The 16,631-nt window shown below is 37.2% G+C and overlaps 1 protein-coding gene across 2 annotated transcripts in view; it reads right to left on the reverse strand.

Moving 5' to 3' along the window:
• Positions 1-16,631, reverse strand: part of GFPT1 (glutamine--fructose-6-phosphate transaminase 1) — a 61,467-nt gene that overhangs the window by 29,968 nt on the left and 14,868 nt on the right. For both annotated transcript variants that reach the window (XM_034659248.1, XM_034659249.1), the window contains 8 exons: positions 12,618-12,743; positions 11,212-11,270; positions 9,534-9,668; positions 8,084-8,145; positions 7,039-7,118; positions 3,787-3,892; positions 1,515-1,678; positions 326-421 (listed from right to left, as the gene is read on the reverse strand). In XM_034659248.1, the coding sequence (XP_034515139.1) occupies positions 326-421; positions 1,515-1,678; positions 3,787-3,892; positions 7,039-7,118; positions 8,084-8,145; positions 9,534-9,668; positions 11,212-11,270; positions 12,618-12,743 (828 nt within the window). The remainder of the gene's footprint in view (positions 1-325; positions 422-1,514; positions 1,679-3,786; positions 3,893-7,038; positions 7,119-8,083; positions 8,146-9,533; positions 9,669-11,211; positions 11,271-12,617; positions 12,744-16,631) is intronic.

Below are 16,631 nucleotides of genomic sequence, written 5' to 3' on the forward strand. Positions count from 1 at the left end.
CTGTTGTGCAACCATCCCTACCATCCATCCCCAGAACTTTTTCTTCTTCCCAAACTAAAACCCTGCACTCATTAAATGACTCCCTCTTCATCCCCTCTCCCCGTCCCTGGTAACCACTAATCTACCTTCTGTCTCTATATATCTAAAGATTCTAGGTGCTGCTCACATCAGTGGAGTAATAACGGAAGGGCTTATAACAGATGACTGGTGCCACTGGCAGCTGGCAGCCACAGTTTTCTGTAAGGCTGTAAAGGACAATGAACTTTCAGGCTGCCAATGTCAACGCCCGCAGGAGGCTCCGAAACAATAATTCGTATGTAATTACCAGTATAGTCATCGAAGTTGACTCTTCCTCTCATCGTGTTCACAACCGACTCTGGCTGCTCAAAAATTTCCTTCTGCATAAATGAACTGAAGTTGCCTAAAGTAACATAAATTGTATCATTAAGAAATCCATACCATTAAGAATCCTATCCCCTGTAACACAATCTTAGTAAATGAAACAGGAGCTCAGGCGATATAGTACAATATTCACATAGGACATTCTACTCTATGTGAAGAAAAATAAGGAGGAAAACTCACTTTATTAACTTCACACCTAAATTATGCAGTTAGAACAAAACAGAGGAAGGGGACAAACTTAGGTTTAAGAGTCAGATCTAGGTTCAAATTATGGTTCTGTCCTTTAACACCTAAATGACCCTGGGGAAATTCCTTCATCTGTAAAATAAGAACAGCAACTATTTCATAGCATTGTAGCATGGATTAATATAGGAGAGACTGGACACAGAGCAATTATGCAATGAATGTTAGCTTTTATGCAATGAATGTTAGCTTTTAGAATGTTGGTTCTGTCCTTTAACACCTAAATGACCCTGGGGAAATTCCTTCATCTGTAAAATAAGAACAGCAACTATTTCATAGCATTGTAGCGTGGATTAATATAGGAGAGACTGGACACAGAGCAATTATGCAATGAATGTTAGCTTTTAGCTTTTAGTTCGACCCCATGAGAAAGGAGAATAAAAATCAAGACCGCAATAATCTTAATAGTTAACAACAGCAAACATGATGTAGGCCTCACTAAGTGTGTCAGGCACTGTTCTGAAAGCTCTACCTAAATTAGCTCTCTTCATCCTCAAAGCAACCTTAATGAGGTAGGTCCTATTATCCCCATTTCATATATAAGAAAACTGAAGCACAGACAGAATAAGAGAGGAATAAAAAACAGAACACAAACTACACCAATAAAGTATCTTAAAAATATCAAGTACTATTTAAACAATCTCTTTTTTAATGTTAGAAACAACAAACCATGAATAAGTTTGAAGAACAACTACGTTAAGACCAGCAGATAACTCTTCCAAAGAATCATCCCTTTTCTTGGGGTTATCCCCTCACTAATCGTGTGGAAGATTTCAGTCAGCGCTGTCATCAGATTCCTACACTACCACAGGAAGTAGCACGTCTCCTTTCCACTAAGAACACCGGCTGTAACACGACAAAAACTTTACCCTTCATGATCTGCTGGAGCTCCATCTGGAGGGTCTGCACAGCTCGTCCAGGGTGATCTCCTGCAGTTCGTTTGATCCGATGGATAGAAAGACGGCCGTCCACCACCGCTGCAACATCATCATCTTCGAGAAAAATGACGCGATTCGTATGTTCTATGACGGCACTAGAAAATGTTCAAGAAAGTATTACAAACAATAATCAAGGATGATTATTACGAATGAAACTATCATTAGGACACATGGACCAAGTTTACATACAAACTTGGGGCACCTGTGTGGCTCAGTCAGTTCAGCATCTGACTCTTGATTTCGGCTCAGGTCATGATCTCAGGGTCATGGGATCGAGCTCCTGTTCTCAGCGGGGATTCTGCTTGAGATTCTCTCTCCCCCTCTCCGCCTGCCCCTCCTCTCTCTCTAATAAATAAATAAATCTTTAAAAAATAAAATAAAAAATACAAACCTATCATCCTGCCATATCTCTGATAATTACCTGGTTACCAAAGCCATTCTCTACAGGGCAGTGGGCGGTTACTGTGGACAATGAACAAAAGGATCTCTGTGCAGCACCCTAAACCAAATTAGATTAGATCAAATCAGAAAGCATGGCTATTTCCTCCTCATTCTATCACCAAATTCTTCAATTTTAACTCTTACACACTTCTCAGAGCCTCTATGTCCACCACCACAAATCAGTTCAAGCTACCATCAGCTCCTGGCTGAACTACTGCAGCAACCTGCTAACTTATCCAACCACATTCCCTCCCTCCATCCGTTCTCCATTTCTGCCAAAAGGAGTATCAAAAGGTACCTCAAACCAAGATTTCTCTCTCACCCAACAAACCACTTGATGGCTTTCCTTTGGCTTTTCAGAAAACAACAAAACACCTTACCATGACCCTGCCTCCTTCTCTAGCATCATCTCCCACCAAACTTCCTCTCTCTATTCCAGGTACACTCATACCCATCCCGAGCTCTCACAGACTGATCAATCTGCAGAAAATTAATGTTCTTCCCTCTACCTCTTCACCTAACTAACTCCTAACATCTCCTTATCTCTCAAGTGACACTTGCTTAAAGAAATTCACCCAGAGAAGGGTAAGTCACCCTGTCACAAGCATTCTGTAGCTCCTGCACAGCTGGAATTCTACACCTGTATGATTAAAATTCGTCTTCTCTATTACAAAAAAGTTCCTTAAGGACAAATGTGTAAGTGTGTGTACACACACACACACACACATATCCACTCAAAGTGTATTTTTTTAAAGATTTTATTTTTCTGGAGTAATCTCCACCCCCATCATGGGGTTCGAAAGCACAACCCCGAGATCAAGAGTCACAGGATCCACTGACTGAACCAGCCAGATACTCCTCAGCAAGTATATTTCCATTTTTACTCACCATTATCTCCTAAGCTTAGCACATGGCTTTGCTCGGAGTGTTCAATATGAATGTATGAGTGAATGACCAAAGGATGATAAGCTTCTGCAATTTCCAGTTTATTAAAGCCATTAACTGTCAATTCTGTAACAAACCTACTTAATTACAACAAGGACACGTCCTAGCACTGACTACACTTCTGCAAAGATTAGGAAACAGTGAAGTTTCTTCTCCCACTGAGACGATGTATTCCCGGCAGTCCTAAACTACGACACTTTCTCATCCTCAGATCTCCTCACTTTCAGGCACAACAAATGACTCAAATACTTGCTGGCAACTTGAGTGATGCCACTTTATCCTCACCGCTGTTAGTATTCCATTTATAAATGCATTTAAGCATCCCACGGTGTTTCTCGCTCTAAATGTTTTAGTCTAGTACTATTTCTTTTGTAAAAGTGATTATGGTGCAAATTATTTCCGTATTAAAAAAGAAAAGTATCCTTATTGGACTAAAACTACAATGGTTTAGCAAGCAAACTGTAATTGGTGCGACACTAAGTCATTCTGTTCTCCAATCTAAACTCTCTCCTCCCTATAAAAGCTGGGTAAGGCTCCAGAAAGAAAGGGAAAAATAATACAAGAAGTCTGAGTAAATATGCAGGAACAAGTCTCAAGGACTGTTCTCTTTTCTTGGTAAACTGACCTACATGCTTTGAATTTAGAGAAGTATTCTTAGGAACCCATCTCCTTAGAACCCCATCTCCAAAAAGGACACCTCCATTCTCCCTAATTGACAACATTCTCCCACACAGGATGATAGATATGTACAAAATGACTTGGTTTCAGTAACACAAGAAGTTTTATTAAAATGCTCTAACCAACGAAGGAAGCTCACCTCGCATCAGAAGCAAAGTAATACTCCACCGCTTTTTCTTCCACAGGGAAAAGGCAAGTTGTGCTGTCCACACGAGACAGATTGCAGCTTCCTTTCTTGTCCTTCCCTAGAGCACAGAGTTCACACAAATCAGCAACCATGTAGGAAACCATGGCCAATGTATAAATAGACAAAATTTTCTACAAAATCAACAAAAAACCATAGCAACACAAAATAATCTCAGCAACTTTAAGATGCTATGTAGATCACCTTATTTCCATGCAATAAGCCAACGAGAACAACAGACACAAGGTGTAGAGTGAAACAGCAACTATCAAAGAGAGCGTGGCAGATAAGAGTGCTATATTACAAATCTTAAAACAGAATATTTCTTTTCCAGGTAAAAGGCAAATAATTCACTAATATCACTAACTTTTTTTTAATCAAAAGTATGTATCACCTAATTTTAACTTCATACAAAACTTGACAGAGTACATAAGTTTATGTAACTAAACTTATAAAAATTACAAAAATATCAAAATTGTGCAATGAATAAAATGAAGACTAATGGCATATTAATTTTTATTATCTTATAACAAAACTTCTCTAGATTTTAACAGTAAGTCAGCAGAACAAATCAAGTTGTAGCCTACACTAATTCTTACTTCAAAACAAAAAAAGATACTTACAATTCTCTAACCGTCACCTACCATGTGCGGCACCTACTGCTAAGAACTGGGAATATCATAAACCTAGAATCTCTTCTTTCTTAAAATTGGGTTTTCTTACATTTCTTTTAAGTTAGGATAAAATGTGGTCCTTCTGCAATAATAACATCCTTTAATCCTAGATCTTTAGAATTCTGGCATCTCTACTTAATTGTCAAGTCATGAGTGAAGAATATTTTTCCTTTTTGCTCATTCACAACAAAAGTCAAAACTGGAAAGCAAAGTGAAGTTTGACAAATTAGCCAAATGGGGGGGGGAATGCATTAATTAAAGACTATATAAATGTCACAGACAGAAAAAAAGCACCTTTTTCTGATATCAGGACATTTACAGACCTTATAACTATGGACATAATGGCTAGAGGACACAATAAATATACTTGTAAAAATTCATACTGTATCTATCCTCTAAAATGCATGTCTATAAAGACTTGCTTATAATTATTCTTAGAAACGTACATCCAAAGTTCTCCACAATCGTGCTAGCATGATGTTTTAGACATGAAAAAAAAACCAGCTCTTTCCATCCAAATTCAATAGCAAAAAAGGTATCACACTTTAAAAAATACATGTAAGATGACATCGTAGAAAAAAATAACACTACAGAAAGAGAAAACAGACCAGTGTTTGCCAAGGCCTGGGTATGGGAACAAGGGCTAATTGTAAAGCTCCAGCTGGAGGGAACTTTCAGGGAGATGGAATTGTTCTGTACTTTGTGGTGGTTATACAACTGTTTGCACTTGACAAAACTCATGAAACTGCACATCAGAAAGAGTGAATTTTACTAATGTAAAAAAAAGTGAATTACAAAAATATACAGAAGGATAGCCTAGCACCGATATTTTCAAAATAAATACAACCAGCTTTAGGTTATACAAGCCCTACTGGCGTCAAGTTTCACTATATTCCTTCTCCAAATATTTATTCAAGTAACAAGGTATATTATAATATCTCAAAGGATTTAAGATATCACTGCCTATTTAAATGAAAAGAACATTACCACCTGATACCTATATGACTCTTACAATCTATAAAACGTTTGGCCATACATCACTATTCTCATCTGATTTGAGTGGAACACAAACATTACCATCTCCCTTTGTCAGTAGTTACAACCGGAGAAAATCTAACAGCCAGTCCCGTGTTCTCCCCTTGATACAGCCTGTTCAAAACAGCCTCTTTTTTAAACTAAGTTTTGCTGAGCCACACATTACCTACCTACTAGGAGCTAGAGAAATAAAGGTTACTAAATTTAATTCATGATCTTAAAAAGATGTCTCATGTTAAGTTTTTCTTCTAGCTCCTTAAGACCCTAGCCACTGTTTTTCCATTTTTTTCCTTAAGAGCAGCCTACGAAAATGAACAAGGTAACATAAAAGTAATGTATACAAGAGCAGGATTCTTCACAGAAATCTGGAACTCTGGATCCAAAATTCTGTACTCTCACTGGTTAAACTAGTTTTTCTTCTGAAGCGGGAAGGAGAGGGAGAAGGAAGGAAGAAGAAATCGTAACATTTCATGACTGAAGCTATGTATGGAACTTTCCGCTTTAAAAGAGCTGAAGCAGCCACTATCTAAGGAGGGACGGGTTTAGAGTCCTTTGCTAATTTTTTTTCAAGAAACCAAGAATTATATATTAATAATATGGGTTTCAATTTTCTGAATTTACCACTCCTTATCTTTTACTTGGAAAGTTTTAATAATAAGTAAATGAAAAGAGCATGCCATTTGTTTTCTAATTATATTAATAAAATGATTCAGAATTTGTATGGCTGAAAGTCCTATAAAGAAAAATAAACTTCAAACAAAAAAAAAACAAAAAGATTCAAATTTCAAACAAGGCAATCAAGATGTTGAATGTAAATCTAAAAGTAAAATGTCATGCATAAAATAAAGATCTAAAATAAACATAATTTAGTGAAAAGTTAGGATAAATTAAATAACTACCACTGAATTCAATTTACAATAACCTAGCACACAGTGCTCTTCTCCCAATCTAAATATCTTATTTATAATAATGTATCTTACATGATTTTAATTTAAAACAAAAAAATTTTATAATTTTAAATCTCAGAAATTTCAAAGAAACAAAAGCGGTTTTCTAAATGCCAAAAGCAGACAGACAAAATATACTCTGCAAATTAGAAAAATGTCAAAATATGTTTCCCCATAAAAAAGCACATTTTTAGAGGCCCAGCACATTCATTCACTCCAAGAACAAAGAATTAGTAAAGAATGAACAAAAGAGGGTAAGATTCCTCCCCATCCATGCAGAGTGCATTTCCCACCTCTTTCTCCCTGTGATCCCCACCGTGTGAATTTTGATCCAATCTGAGTCCTAGCTAAGGATATACAACAGAAAAAAATTCTCCTCGTCAGAGAAATCACAACAACAAATCCTTTTCATGTCTAGACAGAACTATATACTATATATGTGTGCATCTGACCAAAGAGGCATTTACTTCAATTTAATGAACACAATTCTTTATATCTACTGCACTCAAATTTATAGTTTCCTCTTGGCATGACATAGGAAGAGTTTTTACCTGTTCTGTAGAGTATTGGAATGTGATCAGTAGAGAGTTTATGTTCACTTCGTACACCAATCAAAAGAGGGCTACCTCGTCTGTTAGTGCAAAATTAGGCAGAATTAAATCATTTTCATAAATAATGCACAGATATAAATTTTCATGAGCCAACACTTGTCAAATAATGTTTAAATTTTCCCTCTAAGCGCAACTTCAGGTATAACAAAAGAATAACATAAAGAGAATTTTTATAACATAGTAACAGGGGTCAGCAGACTCTGCTCCCGAGGCCAGGACTCTCTATTTTTGTTACACAAGAGTTTTACTGGAACACAGCCATGCTCTTTCTTTTCCCTATTTTCTATGGAGGCTTTCATACTCTAAAAGCAAAACAGTGGTGCTACAGAGGCCATACAGCCTGGAAAGGCTAAAATATTTACTCTCTGACCCATTACAGAGAAGTTTGCCAATGCCTGTTCTAGAACAGTGTATTTGAAATGTTTCTCCTTTTTAAAATGTCAAATGGAACCTTCCTTTCAATTGTACATGGAATTCTGATACATGAATGTTTAGCACGTTCTCCTTAGTCACCTTGCCTTCATATTAAAAACAGCTCTTTCTTGCCAAATACTAGGGCTTCTTGCTATTCTAAAAAGAAAGTCATGATGAGGCCTAAATACCTTCGCAAAAGTAGTGACGGCACAGTTTTCTAGGCATCTGTTTAGAATATATACTTCCAAAAAATATGGAGAAAGTTCATGTTTGGGGCCTGAAACTAGAGAATACTCAATATCCAAATTCACAAAGTAACTATGGTGTCCTACTACAGACAAAAAGCCAGTTATAAATGCCAAAATAAATTTGCTTTATTAAGGGATCCTGTTAAATGGAAGAGTGGTGAAAAACGGACAAGAACATATGAAAATAAATATATTCAAATGGCGTCTCTAAGAAAGGGCAAGTCTTTACAGTGAAGGGTAATCAATGTGTACAGAAAACACACTTATAACTCAAATGTTTCAAAATACATATAATTATTAGTCATTATTAAATTTGTACATACCTTGTGCCAACTGCTTGGCCAGGAAAATGAACACTTTTAAATACCAGTGCAAAAGCACCTTCCTATAAGAGGGAAAAAAATTCATTAGCAATACTTACTATAAACAATTATCAAATGTGAAATGCCTAAAACACATTGGCTTCAGCACAGAAATTTTTTGTCCACATGCTGCTCTTTGGCAGTAGGTTATAAACAAGTCTGAAATTTAGGTAGACACTTATTCCTGAGCTTTGGTGTATCCAAGACACATTTTTTAATCAAGCCCACTCCTGAAATACACTCAATAGATAATAGCTCCACAGCAGACTATTCTAAAGCACTTTTGTACACATTGCTCAACAGATACATCCTATCTCCCATACTGTGCATTAGAATGCAGGGAAGAAAGAATTAGAAAAGATTCCAAGCTCAATATTCAAAACCCATTCTCTGGTCCACTGATCTTACACCACTGCTAACTTCCATGCTTGTTGACCTTGATACTAGAGATAAAAATATACACAACCACAATTATTAACATGCATACCATACCACCTCCTCAACCCAACCTCCTCAGGGACCGGGTCTAAGGAAATCAAGAGTGAAAAAAAGAGAAACAGGAGGTAGGCGAGGTTAAGGGATCACCACAGAACACAAACTGGGTTATATAATGAGTAGAAATAAGAAAAGGCTGGAAAGGCACAATACTCTGCCTTGAGTAAAGGAAAGGAACATGACTCCTCCATTTGCTGCAGGCATCGTAAGATTTGGGTAGAGGGAAGAAGGGAGGGTTAGACCTTCAGAAAGAAGTATAGGGCTTTTAAATGTGGAAGCTAGAGTTATGAATGGAGAGGGGGACAGAAATCACGATGCATTTGGACTTTTGTGGATCTCTGGCATCTTTAATCTTTAACTAGGACAACTGGGATGGGATCAAAAAGAATGCCATTTTTTTCTTGGGCTGGGAAATACTTTACTACAGTGTTATGAGGCCAAGGAAAAGTCCCCATAAGGAAAAATAAGGAGTTGACTATACTGGCTCAGAGACATGCAGACATTACCCCCGAATGAAGAGTGTGCATTTTACTGAGGCTACCTTTGTGCTAAGTTACTGACTGTAAAGAATACCTCAGTGAATAGGAAGCAAGAAAGTGATGAACTATGTCTACTGTATACATGTTTGGGTGGTGTGTCTGTGTGTGTGTGCGCACATAGCTTTTGGACAAACTCTTTGACTTTGGATTATTTTTAATTCCCGTGACACTAAACTATAGTGAAAAAAGTAGAATTTTAAGTGTGTGGGAAGGGAGGGAATCAAAGAGTCTCTCAAAATTATTCAAGCTGAGTACTAACATATATATATAGGAAATAAAAGCCAAAAATACTTAAGAAATTAGCAGTTTCTGCTTATCTTAAGAGTTTGTTGTGATTAACACTGGCAATAATTATCTTTAAAAGTGTGGTTTAATACCAATTGTTGGATAACTCTCTCCACCAAGGTAGTAAAACTGATGTCTTGACTTTCCCGATTGTCATACATGTACTTAACAAGCTTGGCAATTGTCTCTGTGTCTGTTTCAGATTCAAAGTCATAGCCTTTGCTTTCCTGAAATTAGAAAGGGAAGAAAAAAAAAATTTGACACATTTAAGGAAATAGTCATGATATCAAATCTTTTCTATAGAATTTTTTTCCTCAAAAGTTTCACTAACCAATTTCTAATATTTTTTCAACACCATACCCCATTACCCATTGTTCAAAATTCAAGTCACCATCTAATCATAGTGAACCCAAAATGTTAAGGTATTTTGTGTAATTTTGAATATACACTTAAAATTATATAAATCTATATACGCCACATACAAATTAAGAACATTTTAAATAATTAAAGTCACAAAAGTCACGAAAAGTCACGAAAAGTCACAAAACAGTAATTCCATAGTGAATATAATGATTCTTTCACAGATAATGAAATTGCACTATCCAACACAATAGTCATTAGCTATATGTGGCTATTTTTTTATTTTTTTAAAGATTTTATTTATTTATTTGTGAGAGAGAGAGAACATGAAGGGGGAGGGCAGAGGGAGAAGCAGACTCCCTGCTGAGCGGGGAGCCCGTCACAGGGCTCCACGCAGGGCTCGATCCCAGGGCCCTGGGATCGTGACCTGAGTGGAAGGCAGATGCTTAATGGACTGAGCCACCCAGGTGCCCCATATAAGTGGTTATTTAAATTTAAACTGATTAGGGGCACCTGGCTGGCTCAGTCAGTACAGTATGCGACTCTTGCTCTCAGTGTTGTACGTTTGAGCCCCACGTTGGCCTTAGAGATTACTTAAAAATAAAACCTTTAAAAAAATTTTTTTTATTTAAAAAAATAGAAATAAATGTAAACGGATTAAAATGAAATTAAATTTCAGGGGCGCCTGGGTAGCACAGTCGTTAAGCGTCTGCCTTCGGCTCAGGGCATGATCCCGGCGTTCCGGGATCGAGTCCCACATCGGGCTCCTCCACTGGGAGCCTGCTTCTTCCTCTCCCACTCCCCCTGCTTGTGTTCCCTCTCTCGCTGGCTGTCTCTCTGTCACATAAAGAAATAAAATCTTTAAAAAAAAAATTAAATTAAATTTCAAATTTAGTTCCTCAGTCACAGCAGCTCAACAGCTACATGTGGGTGTTGGCTATTATACTGGACAGCACAGATACAGGCTTCCAGCATCACAGAAATTTCAACTGGACCCCAAGAGGCACTCAGGAAGGTCATCACCATGACTATTACTATATAGCACATGGCTATTTAGGGCAGAGAAACTTCATCTAATCTGTCCTAATTCTTCTTATATATCCCAGAATCTTTTAAAAATGACAAACAAGGTCTTTCACAATACCAAAGATGTCCCCCCACCCCAAATTCCAATTTTATTTGAGCTTTGGGGTCATTTATAATAAAGTCAAATAATTATTTCCTACGCCCATAAGAAACAAAAATATCTCACTGTCAACAAAGAAAAGTCCAGTAAGCCACATACCCTTGTAACCATCTCAGGAATTATTTGATCATCCCTAGATGGTGCTGCACATTGCAACAAACCACCTCACTGCTTCCATTAGACATTTCTCAAAGCCTGGTGTCTTTTTGGGTCACTTTACTTACCAAAAACTTTTTCAAGTCTTTGTAGTTGGTGATAATTCCATTGTGAATAACAATAAATTCTAAAAGAGATAAAAATTATTGATGACAAAAAATTATAGGTCTGGTAAACATCATCAACACCCAGTACTGTCAGATTTTTCTCAAGTCAAAAAATTTGTGACCTGCTATAATTCCAAGTATAATCAAGTATCTTCTACTTTTCATTATCAGACAATCCTCGGGTAGATCAGCAGCATTATTTATGTGGTTTAATGGAAGCACACAGTGCTGGGGACGTGGACACAGAGGGGAAATGTAATAAACTGGGGTCTAGAGACATCAACTTCACTTGTGGCTAAACTATTAACCCAATGTCACCATATGAAAGGGGCAAACTTACTGGGCCTGTTTCTTCATTTGCAAAATGAGAAGGCTGAATTATATAACTCTTACTCTCACTTCTTTGTTCATTCGCTTTTATGCAGAAAAATTTCCTAAGTTTAAAGTGAAAGACTTTCCAACTAAAACAATTACCTGATTTACATTAAATGAGTTTAAGAACTAAAGTTAAAGAACAAGAAAAACCAGTTATTCAGGTTTATAGTGAAATTTACTTAGGTGAGGTCCAGACAATTCTTAAAATGTCAGATAAATTGATGTTAAAACAGTATTCCAAGATCAAATACATATGTAGTGGGATAATTTTCATCTCTTTTGATTAAATAACTAAAAAATATAAATGCAATATTTTAAATCCATGAGTATATAATAATAATAAAAGAAACTCGTTCATCTTAGAACATTAGAACCACTTCATTTTTGAAAAATGGTAAAGGAAGTGAAAAAAAAAATCAAACATTATGCAGTTAGATGTAAGTAAGTTTCTCTCTATAGAAGTATGTGAGATAAATGAAAAAGGAATAAGAGTATTTGACTATCACCATCTTACAAAGCCCTGAAGAAATAATTCATGTTGGCAATGACCATCTACGGACACTAATAACACAAAAAGAAAAACGCCCAAACATCATATATGTCCAGATGTAAATCAATACCATACCAATTTACAGTGAAGAGAAGGGACAGAAACATGGTAAATGATACCACGGGATGCATACAATTAGCAAGATCTAGACTGTAGGAAAGCCTACAGGACAAACCTCACAGTGATCTGCAAGGAAAAAGGAGACAAAGGGAGAGCTTCCAAAATATCTGGGTGGAGGGGTATAGAGAAATATAACAGATTGGGTATTAATGTTAAAGCTGGTGAGAGACACATCCGGCTCTACATACTCTCTACTTGTGAATATGTCTGAAACTTTCCAGATTAAAAAAAAACTAAAATAACAAAAACATAAGAGCCTTCATTCTTCTCCCATTATTGACCCCTCTACAATCATTCCAAAGCATGTAGAATGTGTCCATACCATTATTTTTATCAGAGCGCTGGGGATGACTATTGACAGGATTGGGTTCTCCATGCGTTGCCCAACGGGTATGAGCTATTCCAAGGTGTACATCAAATTCTATATCCAAATCCATATCCTGTTGTTCTGAAGAATATGAAAAATTCCATTATTAAATCACACTGTCAAGATGTTAGAAGCTATATTTAAATATAATTATTACAGTGCTGCTCACCTGGAACACACAATTATTGAAACTGAAAATCAGCCATATTCAAAACAGTAATTAAAAGATTCAGGAGTTAATGCAGTTCAAATATTTAGGGCAAATGAATCCAATAACAACCAGGGAGATAAAGCAAATGTTGACAAAGTACTAACAACCAGTAAAACTAGATGAAGTATATGGGTGATTAATGCACTATTCTTTCCACTTTTCTGAAGGCTTGAAAATTTTCAACTGAAGGGTTATAGACAAAAAAAGATAATGTGACTTTTTTTAAAAAAATCTAATTTTTGCCTTGAAAAAAATTCAGTACCACTTTAACTAAACATGTAAAAATAAATACATTCTCAATGCCACACAACCTTATGAGTGCAATTTCTTTGGTCCCAGTGAATGTAAACATATCTCACAATATAAACTGCAATTATGGAGAGCTTCTTAAATCAAAGAATAGTCCTTGAGAATAGAACACCATGAAAGTATGGGGGTTATGGACGGATGTTCCTTTATCCTAAAAAGCAGATATTCTGATTCCTTTTCCCTATAAGCTATCTCTTCTTGCTTTTTCCCAGGAAAAAATAAAAGGCAGTTCTTGTATTTACTAGTAATGCCCTCCTTCTGATTTCCTAAATATAAAATTCATTTGGCAAAGAAACCAGATAACCAAGCCTATGAGAATTAGGCCTAAATTAAGAAGAGCAAATTGCTCAGAAGTCTCAAATAGGAAAGTCGGTGCATTTAATTTAGCACAGTCTTCGTGGTTTTTACACTGGCTAATCAGACATCATTCTAACACACGAATCTGATCAAGAAACGAAGCTTAAAATACTTGAACAGATTCCCATTGCTTAAAAAGTGGTTTGCATCCCTAGTTACCCATATGAATCATCTTAATCCTGGTCACAGGGATTTATAAAAAGATCCTCCAATTCTCACAAAGAGCCAGAAAGCCATTTTCTCACAAGATAAAGCCCCAGTTCCTTTCTGTGGGTACGAGGCCCTCCACCATCTGGCCCAGCTGCCTTTACATTCCCATTCTCCCACCTCTCCCACTACCCCTCAAAGCCCTCAACACACTTTTTGCAAGTAACAACAGCCACCATTTACTGAGAACTTACCTGAAGCTAGGGACTTAAGATTTCCCATTGCCCTATCCCTATCAGTATGACCCAAGCAACCATCAACTAAACTACTTCAACAGAATCCTGACTGGTCTCCAATGTCCAATCTTCCCTCTGTACAATCTAGTCTTTGCACACTAACCAAATGATCCCATTAAATCATGTCAATCCCCTAATGCAAAATCTTCCAATGGCTTCACATGGCACATGAAGTAAGATCCATCCTTCTGAAGACCCTAAACGACCTGGTCCTCAGTCACCTCTCCAGCTCATCTCCTCCACTCTCCCCCTCACTTACTGTGCTCTAGCCCACCGACATTCAGCTATTAGCAGGCCACACCCACACAGTCTTTGCACTTGGGTGTTCCCTCCCCATTCTGATGATAATGCGTTCATTGCTTACAGGTCACCGCTACCATACTTTCTCTTCATAGCACTAATCATTACCTAACATTATATATTTATTTGTTGTCTGGCCCTCTCACTAGACAGTAAGCTCCATCAGACCAGGGAGTTTGCCTATCTTGTTCTCTGTTGTGTAACCAGGGCCTGGCACAATGGCTAGAATAAAATAAGTACTTAAGAAATATTCATTTTGTTATTCAATCTTTACAATGCTCTGTTAGGTACCATTGTCCCTATTTTACAGATTAAGAAACTGAGGCTCTAAGAGGTCAGAGAACCTTCCCTAGGTCATAACTAACAGGAAGCAGAGGGAGGATGTGACCCCAAGTCCGGTTGACTCCAGAATCAGAGATTAAAACCATAATGGCATACTCTGCTGTACTATTATAACATTTATGACATGTGTTAACCAGGCTTCTACCAGGATTTAAGTTCTACAAAAGCAACAGCTTGCCTTATTATCTTTGAATCCCAAGCACTACGCTATATAGGGCAGTTATTCAAATTTTTGTTAGATGGCTCAATCAACCAACAGATAAAATCATCAATGTATTCTTTCCTGGCTTAACTGTGTCTTGAATAATTAAGGTGACCTGATAAATAACGTCTGAAAAAGTAAAGGATTACTGTTTATCACTACTTAACAGGCTAACGCAAGCAATGAAAACATCTGACTACTTTGTTAGGCTAATTATAATTAAGCCACCCCCACCCTCACCCCTACCCCCCGGCCACACCGGCAGTAACAAGAGTCTACAGATTGAATCCAATTCAAATTCATAGTAATTATCATACCTATTTCACTGTTGCCATAAGAACATTATCTAAAGCCTATTAAGAAAAAAATCATTGCTAGGACAATAAGCATATTTCTCACAACAAATATTTTATGTTTCATAAACTTATCATGACTCCCAATCCTTGACCCTTCCTATTCACTGTTACCCTTTCTAAAGCCCTCTGTTGAACCTTAACTTTAGATAATGTCCACACCCAGTTTTCTCTTCTCCCCACCCACAAACTGCCAAAGCAACATTGAAGAGAGTTAGAAAATTCTGTAAACTGAGTCCATTTCAAGTTCATGGTAATCACCAAACCTATTTTACTGTTGCCACACAGGAGCATGTCCCCGTGTTCCTTACTCATTAAGCCGAAAGCTCACTCAATTCTCCCAACAGCTCATGACATCTCTTCTGTTCTCCTTAAGCTTCAATCCTACCTGGACAGTAACTCAATATCCCCTTTACTGAGCTTTTCCCCTTCACCTCCTAACTGCCGTACTTCGCTCTTCTTTTACCTCTGACTCCTATACAGGCTAACTTCCTACCTGTGCCTTGACCCTTCTGAGCTGTGATCCCTCCGTAATTTGCTTATTTGCATCGTCTGTCTTTCCCCCCTCATGTACCCCTACGGCTCGTGTCCTCTGCATGCCTTTTCTTAGATGTAATCCTTCTTTTTACAAAAAAAAAAAAAAAAGTTCGAACATATTTAAATTTGTTGGCAATAATAAAACACTCAAAGACCTACATCCAAAGATAACAAATGTTAATGTACAGCCATTCATGGTTTAAATTTTATGATATAAAATATTTTAAAAATCTTAAATTTTTGTTACAAATAGTATCCTTTACTGCCGACACCATGTAATGACAGCACCTACTCCTCTGTGACAGTACTTACTCCTGTGTTTCAATTACCTCATCTGCAAAATGAAGATGATAATATTAGCCACTTGATGGGTTATACTGAGGACTAGTAAGGCACTTAGTAGAGTGCCTAGGACAGAGAATGCAACAATTAATGTTAGGTATTACTATCTAAGTCAGAAGTTACCGATAACCAATCTAATGGCCTTTTTGATGACTTCCTTCTCTTTTGTCTTAACAGGTCAAACACTGAAACTTACGGAGTAACAAAGTGAACGCCACAAGCACCCAAATACCCACACCCAGAGTTAACAAATGTGAACATCTAACCATTTTGTGCTTTCGATTTTTTTTAAGACCTAAAATAAAAGGAGGCAGTTGATGCCTCCTTTATGCCCTGGCCTCATCCCATCCCGACCCCCCAGGGGATTCTTGAGTTGAGAGAGCTTTCCCACCTGTGCCTTTAAACATCCAATACACTAACATGCGTCCACAAATGCTAGTATTCTTTTCTGTTTTCTTAATCTCCCATTCTCTTACTGGTAGACATTTAGGCTGTTTCTACACTTTGCTGCAATGATCTTGTTGTCATGTCTTCTTGTCCATAGCTTCTTTCAAGCAGATGCCAAAGAGTGGA

The sequence above is a fragment of the Ailuropoda melanoleuca genome, chromosome 4 (genome assembly GCF_002007445.2).
Source record: "Ailuropoda melanoleuca isolate Jingjing chromosome 4, ASM200744v2, whole genome shotgun sequence".
Taxonomy (NCBI): domain Eukaryota; kingdom Metazoa; phylum Chordata; class Mammalia; order Carnivora; family Ursidae; genus Ailuropoda; species Ailuropoda melanoleuca.